At 44.6% G+C, this 18017-nt stretch overlaps 1 protein-coding gene across 3 annotated transcripts in view; it reads left to right on the top strand.

Annotated features, from left to right (window-relative positions):
- The window catches only part of KRAS (KRas proto-oncogene, GTPase), a 90062-nt gene that overhangs the window by 50514 nt on the left and 21531 nt on the right, over positions 1 to 18017 (top strand). For all 3 annotated transcript variants that reach the window (XM_085652770.1, XM_085652771.1, XM_085652772.1), the window contains exon 2: positions 15071 to 15191. In XM_085652770.1, the coding sequence (XP_085508896.1) occupies positions 15081 to 15191 (111 nt within the window). In that variant the 5' untranslated portion in view covers positions 15071 to 15080. The remainder of the gene's footprint in view (positions 1 to 15070; positions 15192 to 18017) is intronic.

Genomic DNA, 18017 nt, shown 5'->3' with positions numbered 1-18017 from the left:
GTAATAAATGTGTGCAGTGTTGAAAGCAAGCAACTATCTATCCCCTGTTCAATTTCCTCTCTCATCTCACCAGGGTCGCTCTCCAGCCACCCTATATTCATCTTCCTGCTGCAGGCTCCGCGCCATCTCCAGCCCGCGCGCCACCCTCCCCAGGTTTTCTCTCTCCCGGGTTGTAGTTCTTTCACCGGGGACAGTATTTCGGGAAAATTAAGAGAGCACTGGACAACGGTATCTCGTCATCACATGGGGACACAGTGACGTGCATTGGCGTATGGAAGAGGAGACGTGGCTGCCATTTTGAAAGATTCAAGCTTCCTAACTTTCACAGCCTCTTTTAAGGCAAAACGAAATAGGCAGATCGTTATTTCTTACATTTGTATTTGCCTGTGATACATATTTATTTTATAAATTAAATTCTAAACCTAATGGTATGTTTTATCAAATTTATCTTTCTAATTCATACTGTATATTACGATTAGTAATTATTATGAAAAGTAGCAAGATCTGTCCATTAATCTGTTTTCACACACTTCATCAAACTTAACCTGAAAAGCCCTATAGCGATTGCTATTGTAAAAAAAAAAACACGCCCGCGAGTGGTGCGCGCGCGCCACAGCGAAACATGTGTTTTCCATTATCGCGCTTGTGTCTGGGCATAATATTCGAAACCACATGGCCTTTGGTGCGCGTAATAGACATCAATAGGCCATGGGTGGAGCAATGCGCCCGCCTTTGGCCTATTGCGTGCTCTTAGTAAAAAAAAAAAAGCACGCAAAGGCCAATAGCGTGCCACAAAAGGAAAAGCACACGTATGTGTGCGATTCCTAGGTACGTTTTGAGACCCCCTACAAGAGGTCTCTCGCTGCACGAGCAGTGCTGCGCACTGCAACGCAAGCGCGAGACCTAAAAAGCAATAACAGCAAAAATACGTCATCGAGTGTCACTTGGTCACATACACAGTGGGTATTTACCCCATCTCTCCCCTTTATCCCCAGCAGGTTGTCCTGCCGGGAGTTGCCTATCGGGTCTGGCAAAGCATCACTGGACACCGTCCACACCTAGCCAGTGTCTAGACACTTGCTTCTATTTAGTTGACAAGATGATTACTGCAGCATATGTATGTGTATTGATAATGGAGTTCTTGACACAGACAACATATCTCTGTACGGGAATCCTAAAAATTATTGCTTTGTGTGTTGTGCATTTACAAGATAATTAATTTTATGTACTTCTGAGACGTAAAATACTCCATGTAAATACAAGTTCGCAATCTGAGTCAAAAAGACACTCACAAATAGCCAATAGCATGTAATAAGCGGTTAGTACTCCCATCTATGGTAGTAAAGCCCACTGTATATTTTCAAGAATTGGTAACAGTATGTCAACTGCTGTAATGTCAAGCCAAACCTAAAAATGTAAGCTTATATACAAGGTTTGCAATATCCAGCTTGTTTTAAACTTTTATTAGTACAATTTTCTAATTAGAAAGTACGATAGATTGCCACATAATTTCAAGAAGCCATTATTAAATAGCAGGCCTTGGCAAAGCCAATAGACCGAGCTTTAATGTACCAAAACATACACCATACACTTGTAGAGTGGGGGAAAAAAGAAACACTTATGCCCTGTGTCACAGAAGGAGGTAGGTTGCAAAGACAAACCACAAATGGTATTCATTTGTGCATGCCTGTGTCGGTACATTAATATGACTGATTTACTTTCAGTGCATTTAGTATCTATCATTAAGAACAGTTGTGTTTTGCACATTAAAAATATTGGGCAGAGCAATATTTCGCATTTGAGTGCATTTTAGTTCTTAGTAATGTGCAGTGCCATTTTAGGTGCCCGCTACATAAACATTAACATAAGCAAATACCCTATACATAACTTTCCATATAAACAAAATAATTCGGCAACACTACAGTAACTGCATAATGTATTACAAAAAGAATGCCTTGCTGTACAACTACATAATAAAAATAGATACGTAATGTGTCGTATTACCTAAATGTGCAAAAGAAGTAAATCGGCCAGTGAGTGGCCGCGTGTCAAGGATGCAGGATATGCACCAGTGCTACTAGTAAATCTCGACGATCACCAAATGAACAGAAAAACAATGATTCACTGTGCACAATACAGTTCCAAGACTGCCAACCTGTTTTAAAACCGTGCAAATGATGAAGAGCTGCAAACTCAAGTGCTGACAAAGGCATTCGAAAAACGGATGCTGCAATGGAAAATGATTGGTGTGTGAAAAAAAAAGGCATTCGTCACATGGGTGAATTTGACACAGTGCTGGTTAAACCTATTTTTCCGATGTAAAGCACAGTCACTCATACATTGAATGGAGGTGGATAGGCCAAGAAAGCAATTAGAAAATCGATAAGACTAAAAATACCCCCTGTGGGCTTCTCTAGATTGTGACTGTCTTGGTCGCAAGCTAGTGGCTGAATAAAGTGGGCTTGCCAAAAGCCCATTCTTTCAACACATATTTATCTTTCAATCTATTTATTTTATTATTCTATATTTCTCTTATTTTGTGAAAAACTAATTCCTCGACTTACCTCAACCTACAAATGGGTCTTCTTTTACATCACGAGTCTCTAGTGGAAGGGAAGATACCTAACAATGGTTGGCAAAAACCCGGTAGCTCTGGCCTTTCTTAAACAGGCAAGTAATGACAACACCAACCCAGAAATAAACCAAATCTATTTGTCCAGAAAGAAATTAAATCCATTGACACAGCAAGCAAATAACAAGAATTGGCAATGCCAATAGGCCTTGCCTGTACAAAAGCTATTGGCTGGCCAATGTGTTTTAGCCATTGTGCACACCCCTTTGGCTGCTATTCCGCATGGCTCAACGTTTGTGGCATAGAGGAGAGTGTAGTAGGGTAGAGTGGTGTAGACTAGAGTGGAGGGTTTTTGAGGGTCATGTCATGGAGTGGGGTAGACGGTAATGGTGTAGAGTATGCATGGATGTGGTAATGCACTGCCGTTATAGACCACACATGTCCAATCAAAATTACCATTATATTTGCACAGACTTGCAGTTTTACTGATAAAACTGCACAGCGCACAAAATGTGTGGAAATGACATCACCTAGTGTATGAATTTCATGGCGTTAGGTGATTTTAACCTCCATGTGGACGACACCTCATGTCCCCATGCCTCGCAGTTAGTGCAGTCTCAAGCGTGCGAACCTCATGCAACATGTATTCGCGCCCACACACAGAGCAGGCCATATTCTCGACCTCATTTTCGCTAACATCCATTCTATTATGACGTGGACAGACCACTCTAATCTTTCTCGTTCAACATAGGTAAAACGCAGTTGTCGGGCCAAAAACAATCAGAGGTGGGTAGGATCTGGAAGAGAGTGAGTGCAGACACTGTGGGGGCACTGATTATTAACGGTGACCAGCCACGCTCCGAGGATCCCAACGCAGACGCAACACTGATTAATGCTAGGATCTTGGCTTTACTTGATGAAGTGGCACCATTAAAAACACTTAAATCTCAGAGAGGGACCTCCTCAGCCCCCTGGTTTTCGGAGGATCTCAGAAGGGAAAAAAGTGGATGCAAGAGATTGGAAAGGCAATGGAGGAAGGAGTATACTCCAGAAGTGAAACAGGAGTATAAGAAAGCTCTAAAAGAAAACTGCGTAAAATGATGGGAGTGGCCAGGAAAGAGTACTTCCTTACAGATTGAGGGTGCGGAGCACTCAAGCAAAGAGATTTTTAGGATTGTTACATCCTTTACTAACCCTGTTGTGGCTGAAGGGTAACTTTTGCCCTCTTTAAAGTTATGTTCTAACCTATCCAACTTCTTCGAGAAGAAGATTCAGAATGTATACTCTTCTTTCACATCAGAAATGCCATTATTGGCTCCCCAGGCTCTAATACCTTGCAAGACTGATGGCACCTTTACGGAGTTTGCCCGTATAACCCTGCAAGAATACTTAGCTGAAATCTTGAGGTGCACATCGGGATTTCCCCGTGTCTTCTCAAGATTTTCAGATTACTTGCTCCCTGGATTAATCCAGCACTGAATTTCATCTGGAATGTCACCATCCACTGGCATCTTTCCTCATGTCTGGAAACAGGCTCTCCAATTGCCTCTCGAAAAAAACCTAACGCCGACCCCAAGGAGCTTGGGAATTACCGTCCTATTTCTCTGCTACCGGCACCGGCAAAAATGTTGGCATACATAATGCAGCGCCAACTCGCAAAGTATGTTGACTCCCATCACATCCTTCACGACACCCAGGCAGGCTTCTGGACAGGATATAGCACGGAAACCGCCTTGGTGGAGGTGGCAGAGTCCATAAGAATGTCAATGGACGCAGGAGCTTCTGCTATGTTCCTGTTGGATCTGTCTACGGCCTTTGACACGGTTGCTCATTCTATACTGCTTAATAGACTTGAACAGATTGGTGTCCAGGGCAAAGCCTTTGCTTGTATCCAGTCCTACCTTCATAATCCCACTCAAAGTTTATTTCTCCCACTACAACAATCCTCACCTACGCCATTAAGGTGTGTGGTACTACAGGGCTTGGCACTAAGCCCCCTGCTCTTTAATATCTACTTGGTACCACTCTTCAATCTGATTGACACCTGGGAGTTGAAGGCTGTTTCGTACGCAGATGATACACAGCTGATATTCTCCTTTAAGGATCAGTCAAGGTACTCATTTGCTAGATTAACGGGCTGCCTGAAAGACATCACCATCTGGATGAACAACAAGCTGAAATTAAATGCAGACAGGACAGAGACGATGTTCTTTGGTCAGCACTCTCCCCTGCCCGCAGGACTCTGGTGGCCTGCTGAGTTGGGAACTCCTCCCTGTCCGGCTAAGGAAGCTAGAAATATGGGCGTCAAGTGGGACTCTGCTCTATCTTTTGAAACGCACATACACCATGTCTCATCGGTCTGCTTTGGTAAGCTGAAAACTTTTAAAAAAAAATTCCTGTACCTCTTGCCAGAGGACAGCAGGAGGACAGTAGTCCATGCGACCGTGACATCTCATCTAGATTTTACTAACAGTCTGTACCTGGGACTTCCCAGGTATCCGATTCACAGACTTCAGATGATTCAGAGCGCGGCAGCAAGACTTATTCGCAGAGTGCCTTTCCGTCATCATATTTCGCCTCACATCAATCTCCTTCATTGGCTCCCGGTTGCAAAACGCATCGAATTCAAGGCCTTGACCCTTGCTTTTTGGGCAATGCACAACATAGGACCTAGATACCTCCGAAAGAGACTCCTCCTGTAGAAAGGGAGGAAGGGCCTTCTCGGTCAGGACAGCTATGCTATGGAATGCACTACTTCTTCATCTTTGCGTACTGGACTCTGAATCCGGCTTTCGAAGGCACCTGAAAATGTGGCTCTTTGGCTAGGCTAGTCGCGTCCCTTATCTGCTCACAAGATTACCGCTAAGCGCCGGGACACCTCTGTTTGAGGTAGCAGTTTGCGCTGTAGAAGTAACACTATTACTATTTTGTTTTTTGATCATATTCAAATTTTTGTTTTCACCAAACTTCAGAATTACCAAAACTTGTCTTTCATTTGTGCTTTCTTAATTCTAATTTATTATGAAATGATGCACAGTTAATTTAAATGTGTGCTAGAAAAAGACCCTTACCTTTCACACCCCCATATTGTCAGATAAATCCTCTCACTTTGATGTCAGAGAAAGAAAAGTAAATGCCAAGCTTCCCTTGGAAGGCAGAAACCTGACATTAGACATCTGTATTTGAATGCACAGCAAATGTGACCAGATGAGAGCAAAACGTAAAGGCATGTTTACAGAAAGTGAGTGCTTGTGGAAAAATACAGTAAACAGACTATTCTCCATAGGAGGGACAAATACATGCTGGGCAGCCTAAAACAAACAAAACCAGCAAATGGAAAGCAAGCAAATGTGAGTTACAAACCACAAGGCCAATAGTAAGCAAGGGGTGAAATGCATTCCTAGGGAAGCTTTCAGATAGTCCCCAAGAAGTCTTTAGCAGCCAGGCAGATGCTCTGTCTGGTAAGCTTCGACCTAGAAAACATCCCAATTGGTCCCTTTAAGAGCAAATGGAAATCATGAAAGACCAACTCTAGAGGAAGGTTGTTGAGTAGCTTTTTATTATTCAGTTTTATTGTGTTCGTAACCATAAAATGATAACCTGGATCTGCCTTGCTAGGTTTTAACCTTGACCTTCACACCACTCTAGAAGTAATTGGGCTGCGTTAACTCGGAACCAACTTGCCTGAAATTTGTTTGTCTATTGGTTTATGTTGTTCTTTAAAAAGGGGGGGGGGGCGCACGGGAGAAATTTAGTATGTTGAGAAGGTACAAGGGAGGAAACTATTTACTTGTCAAACTTGCTTAAAAAAATGCCGTTTTCAGGATATCGACTATTTCAACCCATTGGCCATCTCAGGTGGTTGAGATGACCATTCATGTTTTACTAGAAGACTCTGATGGGATTAGAAGCTGAGAAAGTAGCATAGCGCAGACAACTAACTTCAAAGTTCAGTCGCTACTTTACCGTATAAAAAAAAAACTGACTTAAATTACTATTGAATAAAACAGTCCACTTAAAATACAATACACAAAGTAAACCAGAGGTTGAGCTCTAAATGGTTTCACGGCACCTCTATCTAGTTACTAGATATCTGTTTAATGTTGAGCCTTATGGCAGTATGAACCATGAGTTGTGCTTCAGGTTGGTTCATGATACATCTGCATCACTTCTCAAAAAATGAGTTTGAGCTACAAGATACATGCAGGATATGGGTACCCATGCCTTTTCATCTAGCCAATTATGTTATTTATTTTTAAGATTTATAAAGCGCAACGTCTGCCCGTAGGCGTCTTGGCTCTATGACTCAGCTAATGCCTCCTTGATGACGGAAGCGAATTAAAAATAATGAGGTAACAGAGAACAGCTACTGGTCAAAGAGCCAGGTCTTCAACAATTTCCTGAATTGGAGCAGTGTGGGTGTAGATCTAATCACCAATGGAAGAGTGTTCCAAAGTCTGGCTGCGGTGTTAGTGAAACATCTATCTCCCCAGGTGACAGTCTTGGTCTGTGGCACCACTAGTTGGTGTAGATTTTTGGATCTTAGTTGTCGGGTAGGGCAATAGAGAGTGAGCTTCTGTTTAAGAAACTCCGGCCCTAACTGATGGAGGGCCTTAAAAGTGTGACACAGGGTTTTAAATCTGATCTGGTTTTTGACCGTCAACCAATGATAATTCCTGATTACTTGCGTAATTGGTTTAAATTTGGGGGTCCCTGATAGCAATCTTGCAGCCGCATTCTGTACCAGTTGTAGCTTGGCGACCACCCGACCGTGAGCATTTGCAAATAGACCGTTGCAGTAATCAAGAGATGACGATATCAATGAGCTCACTATAGTTTTCCTAGCACTTTCTGGAAGAAATGGAATTATTTTTCTTAGGAGTTTAAGTTTGTAAAATGCTGAGGAAGCTGTTTGATTAGCGTGATTAACAAAATTTAATTTCTCATCAAAGATGACACCTAAATTCCTGACCTTCTGAACTGGAGTTGGTATAGCTCCAAGTAATGGAGGCCACCAAATAGATGACCACATAGGTGATAGTTTACCGAAAATAATCACCTCAGTCTTCTCGGAGTTCAGCCTTAAGCAATTACAGGCCATCCACTGCTTGATTGCCAGCATGCCTTCCTTAAACTGGGCCGCTACTCTTTCACCGTCATTATTGATAGCTAACACCAACTGGGTGTCATCGGCGTATGTTGTAAGGCTCACACGGTGGGTCTTGATGACCCTAGCTAAGTCCGACACATAGATATTAAAAAGTGTCGGACTTAGGGATGAGCCTTGAGGAACCCCACAGGGTAGAGCCAAATCTGCCGATTTAAATGGCCCCAGTGTTACGGCCTGGGTTCTGCCAGACAGAAAGGAGGCAAGCAAGGCTCCAGCCTTAGAGTGAATGCCCAACTCTCTGACACGGTAAATCAAGAGGGAATGATTGACCGTGTCGAAGGCTGCAGACAGATCCAACAGAACCAGTACCGCCGTGCCCCCCTGGTCTCTGATGGTTCTAATGTCATCAGCGGCTTTAATAAGCGCGGTCTCCGTGCTATTCATTTTCCGGAAGCCGAACTGAGAGTCATCAAGCAGGACATTTTGTTCAATGTATTCTGAGAGTTGATCGTTCATTACTTTCTCGGCCACCTTGGCTAAAAACGGCAGGCTAGCAATGGGCCTGTAATTTTTCAGCAAATCTTTATCTAAACCGGGCTTCTTAAGAAGTTGTTTTAATAGCGTGTTTTTTAGCCTGTCCGGGAAAATCCCGGATTTAAACATCGCATTACAAATTTGCGTGATGGTTTCGCTGATCAAATCAATTATTGGGGAAAAAACTTAGGGGGACAGGGGTCAAGGGCAGAGCCTGTTTTGATAAGTTTGATGATGTCAACTATTTGATCTTCATTTATCTCTTTAAATTGAGCTAGTGAGCAGCCAAGGTGTTTACTTAGGGGACTAAGAACCAGAGTCATAGGTTTATCAGTCACTGAAAACTCAGAGTAAATATCATTTACTTTCGAGAAAAAGAAACTTGCCAAAGCGTCAGAGTGCCTGAGAAGGCGGGGGAACCTGGTCAGGTAATTTCCCAGCCAAAGATTTCACCACCTCATACAGTTGCCTACTTGAATTTTTTGCATTTTCAATTTGTTCCCCATAAAAATTCTTTTTGGCCTCATTGATCATTTTTTTTATAGATGAGTTATCCAGGAATGTCATTCATAAAAGCAGGCTCTCCAAGTGAATTCAGACATCTAGCCTTAAAAATGGCTTACCAAAACCTAGTGGCCTAAGCAGAATTTCCACCCTCAGAAATCCTCTAAACTTCTGTCCTTAGTCAGAATATCTAGATGGACGATCACAAGTGTCCAGTAGTGGCTGCAGTTAAAGAATCTGGAGTCTTTGCACCAGTTAAGAGCCCAACTGGTCCCTTACAATAAAGGGGACAGATGGCAATATAGTGGGCCAGTTCCTACTATTTTCCCTTTGGTGCCTCTTGCAGCAGTGAACTCTATCTCAAAGTGTACTAATCACAATCGGCTCCCTAACTCTCCTCATCCCACTGCCCCGTCCCTCCCTTGTATTTCTGATGGTGAGATACAAGTAGGTGCTTGAGGCAGCCGAAGCAGGTTAGGCTGTCCCCACTAGCCACGGGTCTGTGTAATGGAAAGGGCAACAGGGGTATCCTTGGACCTGTACAGGCTTGCCTTGTTAAGCTGTCTGGGGTACGAATATGTTCCAGTTTATTTCTGCAACTCGAGCTAGGCACGCAAACAGTACACAATATATCAAACTCCTTTGTTTTTTATTTGAACACCCAGTTTTTCTAAGATAAAATAATGCACCTTGTTGGATCCTGTTATAATTGCAGTATTCCAGTTGTTTATTTCATTTAAATAATTGGCATATTTTGTTTAAAAATAAAACTCCAAGTTGGAGGGTGACCTGGAGCTGGGAGTTACGAATGATAAGTTGCATGTTCTCAGTCTTAAGCAGCTTAACTATAGGGCGTTGGTTACTGATGCTGCCAAAGTGATGAGTAGAGAGCAACAGGGGCGCTTCTACGATGTGGGGGATAAGGCTGGAAAATTGATTGCATGGTTGGACAAGAAGGAGATAGCGAGTCTAGTGGTGCCGGTTATTGAGAGAGCGGATGGCGTGCGTGTGACTGACCCTGTGGAAATTGTTGAATGTTTCGCGACTTATTTCCGCGACGTATATTCTCCAGTCTCTAATGGCCTTGAGGATGACTCATCTGTTGCTGAGAGATATAGTGTTGCCGTCTTTGTCAGAGGCGGATAGGGTACTGATGGATGCGACGTTGTCGCCTGATGAGATTGCTTTGGCTATTCGCTCGGTCGCTTCTGGCAAGGCCATGGGTCCCAATGGCCTTCCCATTGAACTGTATAAACTGCGCCCGGACAAGATGGCGCCTCATCTCTGCGACATGTTTCTTGAGGCACGTGATGTGGGCTCCCTCCCCTATGATCAGCGTCTCGCTACCATAGTCGTGATTCACAAGGAGGGGAAGCCGCGGGATCGGTGTATTTCTAACAGGCCCATCATTATTAAATGCTGAGCCTAAACTTCTTGCTAAGGTTTTAGCTAATCGTCTGGTTAGGGTCGTTGGCGACTTGATCCATCCGGACCAGTCCGGTTTCATACCTCACCGTAATACGGCTCTGAACCTGAGGCGTCTTCATGGAGTGCTCGCCAGAACGGAGTACATACGTGAACCGGCCGTTTTGGCGTCCTTGGATGCCACTATGGCGGTTGATACCCTAGACTGGCCGTATCTTTGGGCGGCGCTCGCGAAATTTGGTTTTGGCCCCGGGTTTATCGGTTGGGTGAAGTTGCTGTATGAGGAACCGTTGGCTCAGGTAGTTGTGAATGGCAGAGTGTCGGCACCCTTCGGGTTGGGAAGAGGCACGCGGCAGGGTTGTCCGCTGTCGCCCCTCCTCTTTGCACTTGCCTTGGAACCTCTGGCTGCCTGGTTACGATGGGAGCCCTCATTGCGCGGCATTAGGTGGACGCCTGAATTTGAGGACCGCATCTCTTTATGCGGACGACATTCTCCTGTACCTCACATCTCCCCGGCAGTCTTTGATAGTACTGGTCGATGTTCTGACCTCATTTGGTCGCAACTCCGGCTTGGTCATTAACTGAGCTAAGTCATGCGTCTATGTTCTCTCTGGGGACGCTCCTCTCCTTCCGCGTGGCTGCCCTATCCAGATTTCGCAGTCTGGGTTTAAATACCTGGGAGTGTTCATAACTTTGGACCCTGTGGCCCGTTATGAGCGGAACTGCCTCCCCCCCCCTGCCACTCCAACGACTGTGGGCCGACGTCTCGAGGTGGCGACGGCTTCCGCTTTCGCCGCTCGGACGCGCGGCGTTGTTTAAAATGATGTCGCTGCCACGATTCCTATATGCACTGCAAAATACACTCGCCGTCATACCGGCCCGCTATTTCCGTGAGGTGGAGAGCTTGCAGAGGCGGTTGTTTTGGGACGGGCGATCTCGAATCGCTCTCACAAAATTGACACTCCCTTGGTATGATGGAGGTATTGCACTCCCCGATATCAAGCGATATTATTGGGCGTCCCAATTGGCGGCGGTGAACCACGGGATGTACGGACCGGCCCTGAACCCGGCGTTCGAGATGGATAAAATGCTATTGCCTGGAGGGGATTATAGTAGAGCACTCTATGCGAAGTCTCCTGGTGTGCAGTTGATAGGCCCAACAAAGATAGCGGTACGTGTGTGGCATGCTGCTAATGCTGCGATGGGTTGGAAGGACTGCCTGACTCGAGCGACTCCACTGTATGCTTCGGAAAGGCTGGGCTGTTTGTGTAAAACTAAAGGGTTTGAGAAATGGGATATGATTGGCATATGTAAGGTGAGTGACCTCTGGGTGAAAGGGGAGTTTAAAACGTTTGAAATGCTGAAAGCGGAATATAAGCTAAACGATGGGGAGTATTTCCGGTATGCTCAGGTCCGTCATGCGTTGTGCTCGGTTTTCCCTGATGCTACTGCTATCCCGGAAAATTCCCCGCTGGAGGACAGGGTGCTCGATGGCTACGTGCCTGACAGCACAATCTCCTTGATCTATAAAAGGCTTATCAACGATCGGGCGGATCTGTTGACCCGCTTGAGGGAGATCTGGGTGGCTGACGGTTTGGAATTAGATGATGAGGACTGGGTCTCGGCAATAGCCTCCCCGCGGGAGGTGGCAATTCCGGCCCGCCTTCGGTTCGTACAACTAAAGATACTCCATAGAGTGTATGTCACTGGTCCCCGCCTGATGCGCATGGGTTTCTCCGTGGATGGGATGTGTAAGCGTGGCTGTGGTTCGCTGGGTACTTTCCTTCACGTTATATGGGAATGCCCTGAGGTGGCGCTCTTTTGGCGTCGGGTGCATGCGGTAATGGAAGAAGTCACTCACGTTGCTCTGCTTCCAGAAGCTAGGAGATGCTTGCTGAACGTGTGGGAGCCAAACGATTATAATGTGGCACAGACGCGGTGGGCGACTTTGGGAAATAAGTTGGCTAAACGTAACATTGCCCAGTTATGGGGTTCCCAGAGGCCGCCCACGGTCTCGGTGTGGAAGGAGAATATGGATTGGTGCATGTTTAGAGAAAAGACGGTGTATGTAGCGAGAGGCAAGCCGAGGAAATGGACTGGGGTGTGGGGTCCGTGGAACGCTTATCGCGGAGACATCTGTGCCCCTCCTCTGGCTGTTGTATTGGATGTCCCTTTGTCCCCCTAGCCGAACATTCCTCGTCTGTTAGGTTACGAGTGAGTTACAGTTTGATTTTTCCTCTGTTCCCGGGCCCCCCTCCCCTCTCTGCCGCTGATCATTGATTCCCTACCCCGGGGAGCGCGTCCTGACATTTACAATGCCTATTGCCTTGCTTGTGTGTAATGTTTCTTAGTTTTAAATTGAAAACTGAAACCGTATTTAATATTGTCACTCAACTATTGCTTCTGCCTTCACTGGGAGCGATGATTAACTGACGGGCTCCCCGGATTGACCAATCTGTATAACGGTGAATGATAAGTCTCTTGCTAATTAGCGGCCGGCCCAAAGGGTTGTAGGCCCATGTCTGTAACTCCTTGAAGTCAAATAAAGGTTTCTTTAAAAAAAAAAAAAAAAACACAGTTGAGAAGATAGAAAACGAAATGCACCATTGCAAAACGATTCTAGATCTTCAACCTATGTGGATGACCACATGCTAGCCAGCTCAGTAAAAGCATGCTCTAAATACAATGCCCCTCCAATACTCCATCGTCTGCTCCTCACTCGAACAAATTATATTCCCTGCATTTCGGGTTAAATTGCCCATGTTCTAAGGAAAACCGGTCTAGTCCCCTAGACTTCCCAAAATCTCATATTCAAGTTACCCTTTTTGGGGAAAATAATGAAAATGCGGTTTCAGGACAACTACTGGCCTACCTATTCAAAAGAAACCCCCTGAATGCTTAGCAGTCAGGAACTCACCCTGAATGCAGTACGGATAATGCTGCTCTAGCAATTTGAGAACTCCTTCTTAGAACTTCGAGTGGAGATGCTTGTCTCCTGGTAATGAGTGTCAAGTGCTGAAATGTTTCTCCACCCTCCTGCCTTCAAGATCTCAATGTGTTCAAAAGGATTCATTTAGACCCCTACTTTACCAGTAAAGTGTGGAGTGCTACAAGGCCCTATATTGTCCACCTACATTTTCACCCTATACACTGGTTCTATGATACAAAAGAGATAGACCTTCATTGAGTGTACTGATGTACACACCTTTAGGGTTGAATACTTTTTTTATTCGCATTTTGGCAATTTTCTCAGATAAACACATGAAACCACTCCTCCCTCCCATTACCGCTCCCCATCAAAGCCTGACCCTTTCCAAGTAAAGAAAAGTCTCTTTTCAGTCCATTCCTCTCATGGTCTTTTTTCCTTTGTTCTGTTCACTATGGTTATCTCTCCTGCGTTGCATCCTTCGGGTGGGTATTGTTCCTGCCCTGCCTGGTGGCTTCGTAATAGTCTTCTATTTAAAGGCTTAACATTTTTAAACGGTCTTTCAAGTCCTACCTAGTAAAACTAACTGACTAGATGAACATGTTTATGTTCAAACTAAACCCAGCAAAAAGACATTCTTCCCCTTTTATTCATGTGGTTCCCCTATTTACCTACCACCCTTCCCCAGTTCAGCCTTTGCTGCATACACTCTCACCTGTTAGCATTTCTATTTAATTGATTGGTACCTTTGACAGCATCACTTGTATTTACCACTGACCAGGTTATAATGATGTAACACCACATAGTAAATCCAGCCAGACATTGCTTCCTTCGAACTGCTTCTCCTCGGGAAACTCAATTTCACCATAAGACTTCAGTTCTGGGATCCACTCGCTGGTCATTTCTCATCCGGATGGCAACAATACCTTGTCTTAACACAAAGGCTACACAGAGATGGGGACCTCTGTAGAGCCACAAAGGGAAGGAGAGGGGTTCCGGGTAGACTAATTATCACTTTAGGTATTCTACCATCAAAAAATGCCTAGGATAGGATGCGGCAGGCCTGTCTCATGTCACCACTCAAATGTGGGAAAGGAAGCCATTCCTTTTGTTCATGTAACCCTCACACACTCTAGTAGTGTCATGCTTCATCATCGGGTTCACCCTGACTCCTAAAGGTCAGGCTGGGCTCTGCCGTATATCGGGGAGCTCTTCTGAGAATGTGGCCAGGGGGTATAAAGATTAAAAACTCCTCCTACAGATCCAGGTCTCCCTTTATTGTGGAACTGTAGAGGAAATTAAAATACTAAAAATGCAATAGGGGTCGTAAGGAGGTTGATGGTTCTCACCATGTCATAGACCAACTTCACAGGAGGTCAGAGAAACACCAGAGGCAAATTGACTCCCATTGCAATAATCAAAAACTTGCATCCAAGAATTCCTGTGTGAAGCTTCCAGAGCTGGAAATTGCCTCCCTAAAGGTATCCGGTGTAATTTTAAATTCTAGTCTTCCAAAAGCATATTCAAAAACTCTCCTTTTCAAATGCTGCCTGAAACCGGGGAATTAAGTCCTACTCCCTGCGAGCAACTGTAAGTACTTGATGCTTTGTTTAATTGCCTAATTTTTTTCTGATGTGGAATTGGGTACTTTTGTTTCGTACATACAAACTGTATGTACGCTGCTGCTAGTTCTGTAGTCAACTGTGTTATGTGAAGCATGCCATTACCCACGTGGTGTGGTCTGTTATGTAATTATTGCAATAAATTGTGAATTAAAATCTTTAAACAATTTGTATTCATCTGAGATTTTTTTTGTACCTGGATAATGGAAATGGCAAACCAATCTCATTTTGAGGAAAGAAGGATTCACACCTCCATACTTGAGCCTTTAAGAGCAGACTACATTCTTTAATTGGTTTCTAGCTGCCTTTGTAAATGATGATGTAATTTGCAATAGTGAGTTTATTTTAATGTATTGAAATCTTTTCTTCCCACTCAGGTATACTGAAATGACGGAGTACAAGCTTGTAGTTGTTGGAGCTGGAGGCGTTGGCAAGAGTGCCTTAACAATACAACTAATTCAGAATCATTTTGTGGATGAATATGATCCTACGATAGAGGTAAATTGTAGAGACTTTTTTTTCACTTGCATTTCTATAGGTTTTGTCAAAGGTTTGTTTCCACAAACATTGTTCTTATTCAGTAGCACAGGTATTAAAATCTACATTCCATAATATTTGTTTTCTAAAGTTACGTGGGTTTTATGTTTCTATCAGAGCACCTAACTTTTACAATGCACTGGTTCTGCAATACAGTTGTAGACACATGTAGCTGTTGATGTCACTCTAGTTACAGTTCTTATTTCCCACCACGTTCTAAATGTTGCATTACTAGATTTTGTAAAAATAAATAACATGCAATGCAAAAACGTTCTAAAGTCTTCTATCAATGCTCTGTTTTTGGTGTGTCATGGACTTACCAAATGTATTCTACTTTACACAAATAGTGCAAGGGTCCATTAAAACAATTGATATAACTAAAACCCTGCACTGGAACACAGTTATCTAAACAAGATCATACTGATTTGGAAACCTCTCCCTAAGATAGACTACGGAGACGTTTTCACTTGCAATTTTTTCATCCTGTTGCAAACATCCACCCTGCTTTTTTTTTTTTCGGGGGGGGGGGGGGGGAGGGATATGGGGGCAATCTTTATTTTTTAATGTTTTCATAGCAGTACAACTCTGGATTTCAAGTCCTTGGAGGTGTTGATTGTAGTCCATGCATGCTAGCTAGGATTTATGGCAACACCGCTACGCCTCCACGTCCTTTGGCATCCCCTTGCAATGCTGCAAATGTTTATTTTCTTGCTGCTGACCCAACCCATGGCAAGTACTCTTCCAGAAGAGTTAATATAGTGCCAGCCCTCTGATTATCAGCAAGTGCTCTTAATCCTGGATGGGTGCCTTCATGGTTTCCCCACAGAAGGAGGCAAAGTAAAATAGTATAATTCTCCAAGTACTGCCCACACCTTCTCTACATCTGTAACTTCTGCCATAACCAAGTGTGGATCCTACAAGAAAGTGTGCTGCTTTCTTTCAACCCACTCCTGTATCCTTTTTCTGACAACACAAAATGCATTCTGTTTTCGCCATTCACACTGGCAGGATTAAACAAGCATTTGCGATGCAATAGGTCTCGCATTCGCGAGAGTTTAAGCTATTGGCATTGTTAAATGCCTTTTATTTATGTTTTAAAAATCAACACATAAATAAAGACATTGTCATTTACAATGCTAACAGCTCAAACTCTCGTAAATGCGAGACCTATTGCATTGCAAATGCTTGTTTTAAGAATCTGGTCACCCTATATTGTCTAACTATGGCGGTTGCTGCCTGCAGCTGTTTCGAATTTAACAATTGTATCTCATAATTCGGCGAGTCCCAGTTGTGGTAAAAAAAACATGGACACTGCCCCAAAGCTGCGTGCAGATTTGAGCGTTGTACAGAAAGTTTTGAGTTTCTGCTGGGGAAAAAAACAGAGACCGGCTCATTTGTTTGAAACAACAAAATTCTTAAATTGTTTACAGTTGCATCAGGACGCACCTGCACGGTATGCACAGTCCCTATCTTTCAAGTGTTGTATCCCACTTCCTGACTGAAAACGCCCCGTGCTCATCACACTGATGTTCTCACGTTGTCGTACCGTTCTGAGATGCTTCAAGTTTTCACAACCCGGCAGCAGCATTATTTCGCCGTAGAGTGCTCCCGCTGTCAACTTGTTCTGTAAACTTCCGCAGGATTCCTTGTGCGCCATAGTCTGTCGTGCGGTTGCACAATGTCTGGTGAGTCACACCCTCCGGTTGCTGTAGCGCTCATTCCTTGGATACAGTCCTCCTATGCCAGCTGTGAAAGCACTCCATCACCTAGCTACACACCGACTCTGTCCCGAGCGCTCCTGCGCACGCTCGCCTTTTCCTCAGTAAATAAAAGCGCACACCAATTTGAACAATGGGCCAGCGGGCTTGCGCACTAAACTCCACATTAGTACTAAAGGCATTGCATGAGATACGTGGGTTGTATGTGAAACGTTTAGGTTTTGCAGCATGCAGCCGCCTGTAGTGAGAGAGTGACTGCTCTCTCTTCTTGTGTTCCTTCAAGCAAAGCAAGACGGCCGTGAAGCTGAGGGAAGACATGAAGATGTTGACGCAGCCAATGAGCCGGCAAGCCGTCACAAGTATTAGTTGCTGCTTATTTATCTTATGCTACTAACAACTATTGACAAAGGCAATAGTCGTGACTTGTAGGTATGTCACTTGTCTGGATGCAAGGACAGAAACAACAAAATACCAGTAGGGCAGCACACTAATGCAAAGCACATATTTTTAGTTTACGTGTTTTTAAGGTACACCCTTAATTAGATTAGCCACGCCCCATTGAGAGATCCCCCCCCCCCCCCCCCCCCCAAGTTTTTCATTACACTTAAAGCACTGCCTTTATGTCCCTCCTAATGAACAAGAATCGATTGCCTGGCCACAGCATGGACGCCTCTGGGCATGCCATTGAGCACGTGCAGTCCTAGGGGAGGACGGGTGCAGCCGTCTCGCAGTGATGTTTTTGTAGAGGCGGTGCTACGGTTGCAGGTAGCCAGTGACGTCACTGGAGGCGGGTCCACGCGCAGGGTACTGTAGACCGAAGTGTTTTCAACATGGCGGCGGCGTGCGGGTTCGGTAAGTTAAACACAGATCCCTAGGGGGAAGTGGGGGCGATTCATGCAAGTGGCCAGGAGTACCGGGAGGGAGCTTGTGGTCCACTTCTGGACAGTTCTAGACTGCGGGCCGCCCGAGCTGTGAGGCAAACCTCTGGATCGCTGCGACTACTAGGTCGCGTATATCTGAATGCTTAATTAACTTAGTATAGTCTATCGTCCCGGAATTCCCGATGCTA

Source organism: Triturus cristatus, chromosome 4_1, assembly GCF_964204655.1.
Source record: "Triturus cristatus chromosome 4_1, aTriCri1.1, whole genome shotgun sequence".
NCBI classification, from domain to species: domain Eukaryota; kingdom Metazoa; phylum Chordata; class Amphibia; order Caudata; family Salamandridae; genus Triturus; species Triturus cristatus.
This window is presented reverse-complemented; position numbering and strand designations above follow the sequence as displayed.